The sequence below is a fragment of the Nuphar pumila genome, chromosome 13 (assembly GCF_984573655.1).
Source record: "Nuphar pumila chromosome 13, dmNupPumi1.hap1.1, whole genome shotgun sequence".
NCBI lineage: Eukaryota > Viridiplantae > Streptophyta > Magnoliopsida > Nymphaeales > Nymphaeaceae > Nuphar > Nuphar pumila.
The window spans coordinates 19746633-19759137 of NC_143261.1; the positions used below are offsets into that span (position 1 = coordinate 19746633).

The window sequence follows — 12505 nt, forward strand, 5'->3', positions numbered from 1 at the left end:
TACCCCCCCCCCTCAAACTGACAGTGAGATCACCAAAAGTTTTCTTAGAAGAAAGGAGAACCTAGGGGATGGTAAAGCTTTGGTGAAGAAATCTGCGAGCTGGTATTCTGAAATAACATATGGAAGTTCAATAGTGCCTCATAAGAATTCATCTCGAATATAATGACAGTCTATCTCAATGTGACCGTTCATGAAATGTTTTATTACGGGCAATGTAGATTGCACTTTTGTTGTCACAACATAGCTTTAAAGGAATAGAGATGATGACTCCCATATCTTTAAGGAGAATTTTTAACCAAACAAGTTCAGTTGTGATGGTGGTCATAGCTCTGTATTCGGCTTCTGTGAAAGATAAAAACACCTTCTGTTGCTTCTTACATCTCCAAGAAATTAATGATTCTCCAAAGAAAACACAATAACCTATAGTAGAAATATGATCATTGGGGTTTCCACCCCAATCAGAGCTAATATAAGCAATTAAAGTTGGAGATGAAGAAAAATATAGGAATAACCCTTTTGTTATAGTTTTCTTTATATATCTGATAATTCGCAAGACAACTGCCATGTGATTGGTAGTAGGAGCATTTTGAAACTGATTGGCACTGTGTACAACATGAGCAATATCTGACTTGGTAATAGACAAATATGTTAGAGATCCAATTAATTGACAATAAGGAGTGAGGTCTTCTAAAGGAGGTTCATCATTGGCTTTCATCTTAGCATTTATCACTTCAGGAGTCTTCACCTTCTTTTCATAAGTTAATCTAGATTTAGCAATAATATCTGATCCATGCTTCATTTAAGAAAGAACCAGTGTTATAAAAAACGCGCCTTGAGGTACAAAAGGCACAACCCTCTTTGCCTCAAGGCGCAAAAAAAAAAAATTTACAACAAGATTTCTAGGACATAATCAACAAGACTTTTATAGGTTAATCTCATATATTTTCCAGTTATTTCAGTTATGTAATCAGTTTCTTAGTATATTTTAATTTTTGTTAGTTAATATCATATATTTTCCGGTTATGTAATCAGTTTTTAGTTACTTTTATATGTTAATCTCATATTTTTTAGAATAATCTCATATATTTTAACTTTTATAGGTTAATCTCATATATTTTTCAGTTATTTAAGTTATGTAATCAGTTTCTTAGTATATTTTAACTTTTATTGGTTAATCTCATATATTTTCCAGTTATGTAATCAGTTTTTTAGTTACTTTTACATGTTAATCTCATATTTTTTAGAATAATCTCATATATTTTAACTTTTGTTGGTTAATCTCATATATTTTTCAGTTATGTAATCGTTTTTTAGTATATTTTATCTTTGGTTGGTTAATATCATATATTTTCCAGTTATGTAATCATTTTTTAGTTACTTTTATATGTTAATCTCATATTTTTTAGAATAATCTCATATATTTTAACTTTTATAGGTTAATCTCATATATTTTCCAGTTATTTTAGTTATGTAATCAGTTTCTTAGTATATTTTAACTTTTTTTGGTTAATCTCGTATATTTTCCAGTTATGTAATCAGTTTTTAGTTACTTTTATATGTTAATCTCATATTTTTTAGTACTTATTTGAGATTTTTTTATTTTTTATTGGTTGTTATTTCATCAATAAAGCATTTCTTTATTTATTTGTATTTTTAGATATTTTTTATAATTTTTTAAAGTTTTTTTTTTAAAAATTGAGGCTTGCACTTTACGCTTCGCCTCGGTTTTTGGTGGAGCGCCTCACTAGGCCTCAACACTTTTCACAACACTGGAAATAACATATCATCTAGGAAAATATGTAACTTTAATGTCCAAAAAATACCTTAAAAATCCAAGGTTAGACATATCAAAATTATTTTAAGAACATTTTTAATGGATTCAATGCTCCTTTTATCATTCTCAGTGATGATCATATCATCAACATACAATAGTAAAATAGTTATGTGGTCTCATGTATTCTTAACAAAAAAAACATTGTCTATATAACAAAAAGTAAATTCATTATCAAGAACAATTTTACTGAAACTGTCATACCAAGCTTTTGGAGCTTGTTTAAGACCATAAAGAGCTTTATTAAGCTTAAGAGTTTTTTCTTTTTCTATTTCAAGACCCAACAGAGGATCCGTATAGACTTCTTCACAAAGATCTCTATTTAAAAAGGCATTCTTGATATCTAATTGGTAAATAGGTCATTGTTTGATAAATGCTAAGGATATTAGAGTTCTTGCACTAGTCATCCTAGCAACGGTGCAAATGTTTCTTCGTAATCAATTTCATATTCTTGTGCATGCCCCTTAGCAATTAACCTAGCTTTATATCTTTCTAATGACCCATCACTTTTAGTTTTTACTTTATAAACCCACCTACAACCAATAACCTTCTTACCTAAAGGGATGATTACGATTTTTCAAGTGTTAGCTTTGTTGAGTGCTTCCAATTCTATGCGCGTAACATCTACCCAATGTGAATATTGCTTAGCTTCTTTAAAGTTTGAAGGCTCATGATGAGAATGAATCATCCTTAGACAAGCTCTATAATTTGGGGAAAAACAGTCCTATGACACAATTTTTTGATGTCTAATGTTCCTAGATGATCGTCGAGGTAGGAGTTCCTCAACTTGGTCATTTAAAGAGAGATTTTGTGAATATAGTTCAAGAGCATTTTGATGCTCACTTCCCTCATGCTGAGTATAGATGTGGATATCATTGGGAGAATCATCATTTTGATGAAGCAAATTATTATTTTGATCAGAATTATCATCACAAATAGTATCATTAGAATCTTTAGATTCATTTCTAGGTAATAAGTCAAAGAGAAATGAATAATCAATATCTTTCTTGGGTTTTTGTGGTTCAAATCCATTTTGTTTTTAAAGAAAAGTCACATTTCTTGAAATATAAAATTATTTTTAACATCATAACACCTATATCTTTTTTTTATTTTCACCATAACCAATAAAAGCACATTCAAGAGCTTTCGGTGAAAGTTTATCTTGTCCTTGAAAAAGAACAAAGCATTTACAACAAAAAATTCTTAATCTTTTGAAATTCAGAGATATTTTGAACAAATTTTCAAAGGGAAAAACATTTTTTAAAGATGAGGATGGCATCCTATTTATAAGATAAATTGCAGAAAGAGTGGCTTCGGTCCAAAAATTCTTTGGAACATTTTTAGAAATAAGAATTCTTGCTGTCTTGATAAGATGCCTATGTTTTCTTTCAACAAGGTCATTTTGTTGGAGAGTTTTAGGGTAAGATCTTTGATAAATAATGTCATTTTGGCTAAGGTATTTTTGAAATTCATTTGACATGTATTCTCCTTTGGAATCAGATCTAAAAATTGCTATATTATTTTGAAATCGATTTTGATTAAGGATGTGAAATTTTTTAAAAATAGAAAAATCATCAGATTTGTTTTTAATAAAGTAAACCCAAGTATATCTAATGAAATCATCAATAAAAACAACATAATATGATATCATCCTTTAAATATAATGGGCGTCGGTCCCCATACACCCGAATGCACTAATTCAAATGGTCCCTTAGAAATAAAGTCCTTATGTTGATAAGGAAGAGAATACATTTTTCCAAGAATACAATCATTGCATGTAAAAAAATTTTCATTACAAATTTTTTCAAGAAAAGGAAAAAGATACAACTTAGAGACACTAGGATGACCAAGCTTTTTGTGCTAAGTGACAACATCTTTAGATTGGACATGTTTACAAAATGATTTGGATGGTAATGACAAAAAATTCATATAATATAGTTTTCCTCTTCTATGGTTTCGCCCAATCCGCTTCCTGGACCAGAGATCCTGCACATAGCAATTGGTAAGTGAAAAAGAGAACTACAAAAATCCGTTATTTGAGAAACGGAGAAAAGATTTAAGTTAAGTTTTAGAATAATTCAAATTTTTAGAATATAAAATTCTTTCTTTAAAACTTTTCAAGGTTTCTCATTCCTTTAACATCTAAAGATGTTCCATCGTCCATGGAAACAAATGATTTAAAAGAGCTAAGACTTGGTTTGGATAAAAGAGATGCATTTAGAGTCATATGAAAGGAGACACCTGAATAAAGGATCCAAGAGGACTTACCGAGAGTTGATGAGATCGCAACATTGGAGGTGGAAGGTGTGGAAGAGTTGTTTTTTTTGGAGAGTTTCTGTAAGTTGAGCAATGGAGTCTTTTATGTCTCCATCTCTTTTTTATTCTTCACTTGAATTGCCTAGACTATCTCCAATGGAAGCCACTTTCTTTTTAAGCTTAGGATAATCGGGTCTAAGATGTCTCAGTTCGTTACAATGGTGATAAATAATTTTTCTTCCTCCACCATTGTTATAGTTATTTTTTCAAAAGTGAAGAGGTTTATATGTCTTCATGTCATTTTCCGATTTAGATACTGCATGGACCTCATCAATGTCTTTTTTAAGAGCCAAGCGAGTTTCTTCTTGGCATAAATCGGCGAGAACTTCACTAAGAGGAGTAGACACCCTATGAAGAAAGGATCCTCTTAGTTGTTCAAATTCGGGTCGAAGCCCATGAATGAATTGAAAAAAAATTTCTCTTCATTTGCTCTTGCCTCATGACAATAACACTTTCTTCCCATTGTGATTCAAGGAGAGCAAGCTCATCCCATAGAGAAGATAGAGTATTATAATAGTCTTTAATGCTCATATCCCCTTACTTGGTTCTTTTACTTTTTCTTGTAAAAAGAAATGCCTAGCAAGGTCCTTTCGAGGATAAATACCTTTCATGAAGATTCATGCTTCATTTGCCTTCTTAAATTTGGCTAGATTAGCACAAATTTTGAGCTCCGCATTATTCATGAACCACACCAATATTTTGTCATGCTCACTTTCCCAATCTTCAACTTTGGGTTGGTATTCTTATCACCCAAAGCTTTTTTTTATCCCTTCCTTCTTGGTGAGCTTTAATTGTGGTTCCGGAACGGTGTCATATACATATCCCCAAAATTTCTTGTCTTTGAGGTTGTTTTTCATAGTAGTCGCCCGCATTCTATAGTTGGTCCCATTCAGTTTCAATGAGAGGTCAATATTTGCATTTTTGTCGGCCATTGCGGAAGAGTTGAAGAAGAACAAGAGTGTGAAGCTTAGACACACTTAAATATAAAAGAAAGAAGTCCTAAGAGTGTTTAAACACCGGAGGGCTTTGATACCATGTAATAAAACACTAGTGCAAAGAACAATGTCACAATATGACTATTAGAGTGTAAAAGTATCTTCAACAGGATACTACAACCGATAGAACAATATTCTTGAGAATAAATGTGTGAACATACGCACACCAAGAACACTTGTGCGCAAAAGCACGAAATCACAAATGTGCAAATGCACTCATAAGTTTCATAAACAATAAAAGGTTGGGCAATAATCCCTAAAACCTTAATAGGATACAAGAGGGAGTGCCAATATTTATAGGGCAAAAGGAGACCTTGGAAGGGGCTCCACATAGTCGTTGGAGCCCCTCCAACGGTCACAAATGTGACCGTTGGAGGGGTCCAACGACTAGTGTGTTGGGCCCCTCCCAAGGTGAGTACACTTTGCTTTATTAAAAGGAAAAGAAATAAAAAGAAAAAAAAGGAAAATACAAAAGCATATTCACGAAAAAGAATACGTGTAAAATGCCTAAACTACCCCTAAGACTAAAGATAGAAATATATATTTTATATATATAATAGGTAGATACATATACATATATATAATATATGTATATGTATTACCTTATATATATAAAATATATATACGAAATTACAAGTTTGATTTACATAATTTAACACCCCCCCTCAAACTTAGGGCAAGATGACTGATAGTTTGCCAAGAAGGAAGTTGAACCACGGCGCACACAAGGCTTTAGTAAAGAAATCTGCCAACTGATATTCACACGTGACATAAGGAAGATCAATGACTCCTCGGAGATATGCTTCACGAACATAGTGACAGTCCATTTCAATGTGCTTAGTCCGCTCATGAAAGGTGTGATTTTTCGCAATGTAGATTGCACTCTTGTTGTCGCAACACAGCTTGGTGGGCCCTTCAATTGTGATCCCCATGTCTTCTAGCAGTTGATGAATCCAAACAATCTCCATGGTAGTAGTTGCCATAGCACGATATTTAGCTTCAGTTGAGGAGAGCGACACCTTTTGTTGCTTCTTGCATCTCCATGAAATTAGTGAGTCTCCTAAAAATACGCAAAAACCAGTGGTGGAGTGACGGTTATTTGGGTCACCTCCCCAATCAGAGTCAGTATAAGCAATTGATTTTAAATCGGAAGAAGAAGACAGAAAAACTCCCTTATTTAGACTATCCTTTATGTATCTTACGACTCGCAAGATGGCACTCATGTGAACTGATGTAGGCGCATGCTGAAACTGACTTTCAGTATGGACTGCATGAGATATATCTGGTCTGGTAATACTCAGATACATCAATGATCCTACAAGCTGCCTGTAGGGTGTAGGATCCGAAAGAGGAACCCCATCATCAATTTTCATTTTTGCCCCTACTACTGCAGGAGTTTCACAAAGCTTCTCATCTGTAATGTCTGACTTGTCAATGATCTCAGAAGCAAGCTTAGTTTGAGATAAAAAATATCCTCTAAGAGAGTATGCTACTTCAAATTTGTTAGAAAACCCAAATCAGACATTTCAAATTTGTCTTTCAAGATAGATTTTATACTCTTAACCCTGTTAGAATCACTCCCAGTGATGAGCATGTCATCAACATATAATAATAGAATCACAATCCCTGCATTGGATTTTCTAACAAATAGAGCAGTGTCTGTAAAGCAAGAGGAAAAACCATTTTCAATCATTACAGAGTTAAACCTATCATACCAAGCCTTGGGGGCTTGTTTTAGACCATAAAGTGCTTTATGAAGCCGAAGCACTTTTCCCTTGAGAGTCTCCATTCCAGGTGGAGTATCCATATAAACTTCTTCGTTTAAATCGCCATTTAAAAAGGCATTTTTAACATCCATTTGATAGATGTTCCACTTGTTGATAGAAGCAACGATTATAAGACATCGGACAGTGACCATACGAGCTACAGGAGCAAAAGTTTCTTCATAGTCAATGCCATACTCTTGACTATATCCTTTTGCTACCAATCGAGCTTTATATCTTTCAAGGGATCCATCACTTTTAGTCTTTACCTTGAAAACCCATCTGCACCCTATTGTTTTCTTACCTTTAGGAAGATTTTGAAACTCCCAAGTTTTGGCTTTTCTCAGAGCTTCAAGTTCATTGTCCATTGCATTAATCCATTCAGGGCACTTTTGTGCTTCTTCGAAATTTCTAGGTTCTATATAAGAGTGAATGGCACTAAGACATGCTCTATATTTAGGTGAAAACGAGTCATAGGAAATGAACCTAGAAGGAGTCTTTCTACTTCTCTCGGTTCTACGAGGGATTACTTCGCTTTGAGGAGCACTAGGACTCCTATCATATCTTTCAAGAGCACTTCTAAAGTTGTTTCGATCTCTATGAGTATAGGTGATATGGTCTCTAGGAAATCCTTCATGTTGATGAGATGAAGGGAGCAAGGGAATTTTTCCTCAGTTTCAAATTCTTTTGAGTTACTCTGATCTGACTCATCATCACTAGTATCATCGTCTTTATTTAGTAAATCAAATAGAAAAGAATAATCCACATCCTCATTATGAGGCTCACAATGTTCGAATCCACTAAGATTTTCTAAAAAACTCACATTTCTGGAAACATATAGTTTATCACTTTTGACATCATAACAGCGAAAACCCTTATGGGTTTCATAGTAGCCAAGAAAGGCACAAGGAATGGCCTTAGGAGAAAGTTTGTCATTCTTATCAATAAGAACAAAACATTTACATCCAAAAACCCTTAACCTGCTATAATCAAGTTCCTTTTCGTATAATTTTTCAAAGGGAGAAATTTTGCTTAAATTTTTTGATGGAAGTCTGTTTATGAGATAGACAGAGGTAAGGGTTGCCTCAGCACAGAGGTTCTTTGGAATGTTTTGTGAAATGAGTAAAGTCCTAGTTGTTTCAATGATGTGCCTATGCTTTCGTTCGGCTAACCCATTTTGTTGAGGGGTTTTCGGACAGGATTTTTGGTGAAGAATACCAAATTTTTCAAGATATCTTTTGAATTCATTTGAGAGGTATTCTCCTCCAGAGTCGGACCTAAAGATTTTTAGACATCCATTGAATTGATTTAAAATCATCATATGAAATTTTTTAAAGGTTGAAAAAACTTCATGTTTATGTTTAAGGAAGTAGATCCAACAAAACCTAGTGTAGTCATCCACAAAAATCACATAGTATGCAAATCCTCCTTTTGACATTACAGGAGCCGGACCCCATACATCGGAATGGACAATTTCAAATGGTTTGTTGTAAACATGGATCTTTGAGGAAAAGGCAAACTTTTCATTTCCCCAAGAATACATTCATTATATAGAAAAACACTTTTACAAAGATGTTTAATAAAAGGCAAATAGGAGATTTTAACAATATTGGGATGACCCAATCTCTTATGCCATACATGAATATCTTTGTTTTGAACAACATTACAAAATTGATTCTTGGGAACTTGAAGAAAATCAACGTAGTAGAGGTCTCCTCTTCTAGAGCCTTCCCCAATCAATCTCCCGGACTGGCGATCATGTATCCAACATTTATTAGAAGAGAATTTTATATCGCAACCATGGTCCGAGAGTTGGGAGACGGAAAGAAGATTTAGATTAAGTTTTGGGATAAGACGAATTTTTGGAACAAAGAAGTCTTGTTTTTCAAAATTGCCTATTCCTTTAATCTCAAGATGGGTACCATCCGCGGTTGAGACAAAGGATGGAAGAGAATTTTTAGAAAAATTTGAAAGAGAGCAAGTACTTGGGGTCATATGAAAGGATGCCCCAGAATCTAAAAGCCAAGATGTCTTACCGGGGGAAGAAGATGACATAGCAGCTCCGGAAATGCTTCCCTTGAGAAGAGGTTGCAATGCCTCTACGATTTGTTGAAGGGAGAGAGACTCATTTGATGATGAAGGTCGTTCTTCTGCTTGGGATGCCATAGCCGTTGCAATTAATTTCTTCCATTTAGGACACATAGGTTTGATATGTCCTGGTTCTTTACAAAAGTGGCAAGTCAATTTGCTATTGTCTTTTTTGCCATATCGATCATTTCCTCCTTGACCTTGGTTCTTGAAATGAGGAGGTCTATAGGTCTTCACGTTATTCCCCGGTCTTGACACGACATTAACCATTTCACTATCTTCTTGAGTAGAAGAGGTAACAAGAATGCTAGGATTATTCTTGTTAATTCCCATACGGGTTTCTTCACCACTTAGCTTGGTGATTATATCTTCAAGAGAGGGAGATGTGAAAGCAGAGAGAAGAGAGGACCGAACTTGTTCAAATTCGGGTCTAAGCCCATTTAGAAAATTGAACCGGTCTTCCTCAAGTTGTTTGTGCCTTAATTCGATTGCTTCTCCACTCCATTTTGGTTCAAGAACGGCAAGCTCGTCCCAAATAGAGGATAATTCGGCAAAGTACTCCTGAATGGTCATTTCATTTTGTTGGAGGGTCAAAGCCCTCTTTTGGAGAAAGTACTTGTGAGATAGGTCTCTTGAAGTGTACATTCTCACAAGATACAACCAAGCTTCGGAAGCCTTTTTAAATTTGATGATATTGGCATTTATCTTGGTCTCAACGGATAAAAAAATCAAAGATAAGATCTTGAAGTTCTTCATTTCCCAATCATCATGCTTTTTAGAATATTCTTCAAGAGCCTTTTGTCTTTCATCCCCTTCAAGGATCTTAATATCCCCTCCCTCAATGATGGTGATTTTGGGTTCCGGTTCCAGTATTGATCCATGAATGTAACCCTAAAGCCCCTTACCTTTAATATGGGCTTCCATATTATCGGCCCAAACATGATAGTTTGAGCCATTAAGCTTAAACCCGAGAGAGAAATGGGAGTCTTTTTCGCCCATTAGACAGGAAATAAGACAAGAAATAATACGTACCTTAAGTATTTTTCACGACTTTCAGGATAAAAGAGGCTTCCAAAATATTGCCCGAATAAGATGATCCACTTCAATCTCAAAAAGCTTGAAGGCACGCTTTTCGAGGTATTCAAACAGAGGAGAATCGCGATTCTTCTTCTTCAACGAGGCTTTGATACCATGTAAAAGTATCTTCAACAAGATACTACAACCGATAGAACAATATTCTTGAGAATAAATATGTGAACATACGCATACCAAGAACACTTGTGCACAAAAGCACGAAATCACAAATGTGCAAATGCACTCATAAGTTTTATAAACAATAAAAGGTTGGGCAATAATCCCTAAAACCTTAATAGGATACAAGAGGGAGTGCCCATATTTATAGGGCAAAAGGAGACCTTGGAAGGGGCTCCACATAGTCGTTGGAGCCCCTCCAACGGTCACAAATGTGACCGTTGGAGGGGTCCAACGACTAGTGTGTTGGGCCCCTCCCAAGGTGAGTACACTTTGCTTTATTAAAAGGAAAAGAAATAAAAAGAAAAAAAGGAAAATACAAAAACATATTCACTAAAAAGAATGTGTAAAATGCCTAAACTACCCCTAAGACTAAAGATAGAAATATATATATATAATAGGTAGATACATATACATATATATAATATATGTATATGTATTACCTTATATATATAAAATATATATACGAAATTACATGTTTGATTTACATAATTTAACAAAGAGATGCACACGCATACAAACAAGAAGCCACTAATGGGCAAAAATACAATAAGCCACAAGGGGCCAATTGATAAACACACACAATATAAGAGAGATGACTTAAAAATATAAAGAATCTTTTATTGAAAATGCTTCAAAGAGAATTACAAATAAGTGGGGGCAAGAACCCTTGTTTATACACGTGTTGGAAGCAAAGAGGCTTCCATGGAGTCATTGGGAGCCCCACAATGGCTCTTATGAGGGCCCAATCTAATATTTTAAGAAAAATAAAGAAAAACTAAAAAGACAAAATAATAAAAAAAAGGTCCCTAGTGGACATGCATATTTCTAAGTGAAAAGACTAATTTGCCCCTAGTGGGCATTACAAAGAACATAAAGAAAATACATGCACACACACACACACACATATATATATATATATATATATATATATATATATATATATATATATATATATATATATATATATATATATATATATATATGGTAACCATGTATTTTTACAGTTCAGTGTTTTATGAACACTAATACTTTTGGGTGCTGGTGCTGGGCTCATACACAGATGGCAACAACCAGCTCCACCCATGTCATACTATATAGCTGTACCGATATCCATATGATGTAGGAGATTATATGACATATTAGGCAATTCACATGGTGCTGTATCTTCCTTCTCCCTTTTTCCTGTGAACTGCTTTATTTTTATGTTCTAGCTTAACATATGTAAAACTCGTTCTGGACTGTCTTTTTATTAATGAATGTTTGCTTTCCGTTCGTTCAAGAAAAAAAGATTTGTAAAACTCAACATGCTTAGATGTGATCCATTTTTCAGTTCTGGATCAAGCCTGCTGTTCTAGAGCTGAAGCGTATCAATTTAGATTAAGGAACTCATTACCCTGATTGGACTCATTTGTATTGATATACTCTGAATGCAATCAGAGTATAATCATGGTTCTTTTTTGTTTTTAATTCTGCAGGGTATCACCAACTGCTTTATTGAATTTCCATAATGAAGCATGTTTTTCATTTCAGGCAAATGAAGATTGCAATTGTTATAGTTATGACATGAGAAAAATGGAAGAAGCAAAATGTGTGCACAAAGATCATGTTTCTGCAGTGTGAGTGGCATACCAGGGACCTAACAGTCAATTTTTTGGTATCTACAAACTTATGATGCCCTCTACTTATCTGATTATACTATATTTCTTCAGGATGGATATTGATTATTCGCCAACTGGTAGGGAATTTGTGACTGGTTCTTATGATAGAACAGTGAGTCGATCTTTTGCCACATCACTTTGTCATTTATTAGGTGTTCTTTTCTTCTATAGAAGAAGCACAGCATTGGTACTATCACCATATCATGTTTAAACTTCACAACCAACAAAAAGTCTTTCTTTTTTGTCCAGGTGAGGGTATTTCAATACAATGCTGGACACAGCAGGGAAATCTATCATACAAAGAGAATGCAAAGGTTTTTTTTATTTGAATGTTTTCTACTCATGCCAGCGGGGTCCTGGTTATGTCCTTTTTTCTTTATTATGGCCAGCATACACTTTACTGGAGTTTTTCTTGTTTCTTTCCTATGTAGAGTATTTTGTGTAAAGTTCAGCTGTGATGCTTCTTATATTCTGTCTGGGAGTGATGACACAAATATTCGTTTATGGAAGGCTAAAGCATCAGAACAACTAGGAGTGGTAGGATTTCTTGTTCCTCCTGTTAAAAATGAATTTCAAATTTGTGAACAAACTCTGTTGCTT

General features: G+C 34.3%; 1 protein-coding gene across 4 annotated transcripts in view; it reads left to right on the forward strand.

The window, feature by feature from the left end:
- Window positions 1–12505, forward strand: part of LOC149818007 (uncharacterized) — a 36591-nt gene that overhangs the window by 22849 nt on the left and 1237 nt on the right. For all 4 annotated transcript variants that reach the window (XM_089985878.1, XM_089985881.1, XM_089985879.1 and 1 more), the window contains 4 exons: window positions 11778–11863; window positions 11957–12017; window positions 12155–12219; window positions 12337–12442. In XM_089985878.1, coding sequence (XP_089842004.1) covers window positions 11778–11863; window positions 11957–12017; window positions 12155–12219; window positions 12337–12442 — 318 coding nt within the window. The remainder of the gene's footprint in view (window positions 1–11777; window positions 11864–11956; window positions 12018–12154; window positions 12220–12336; window positions 12443–12505) is intronic.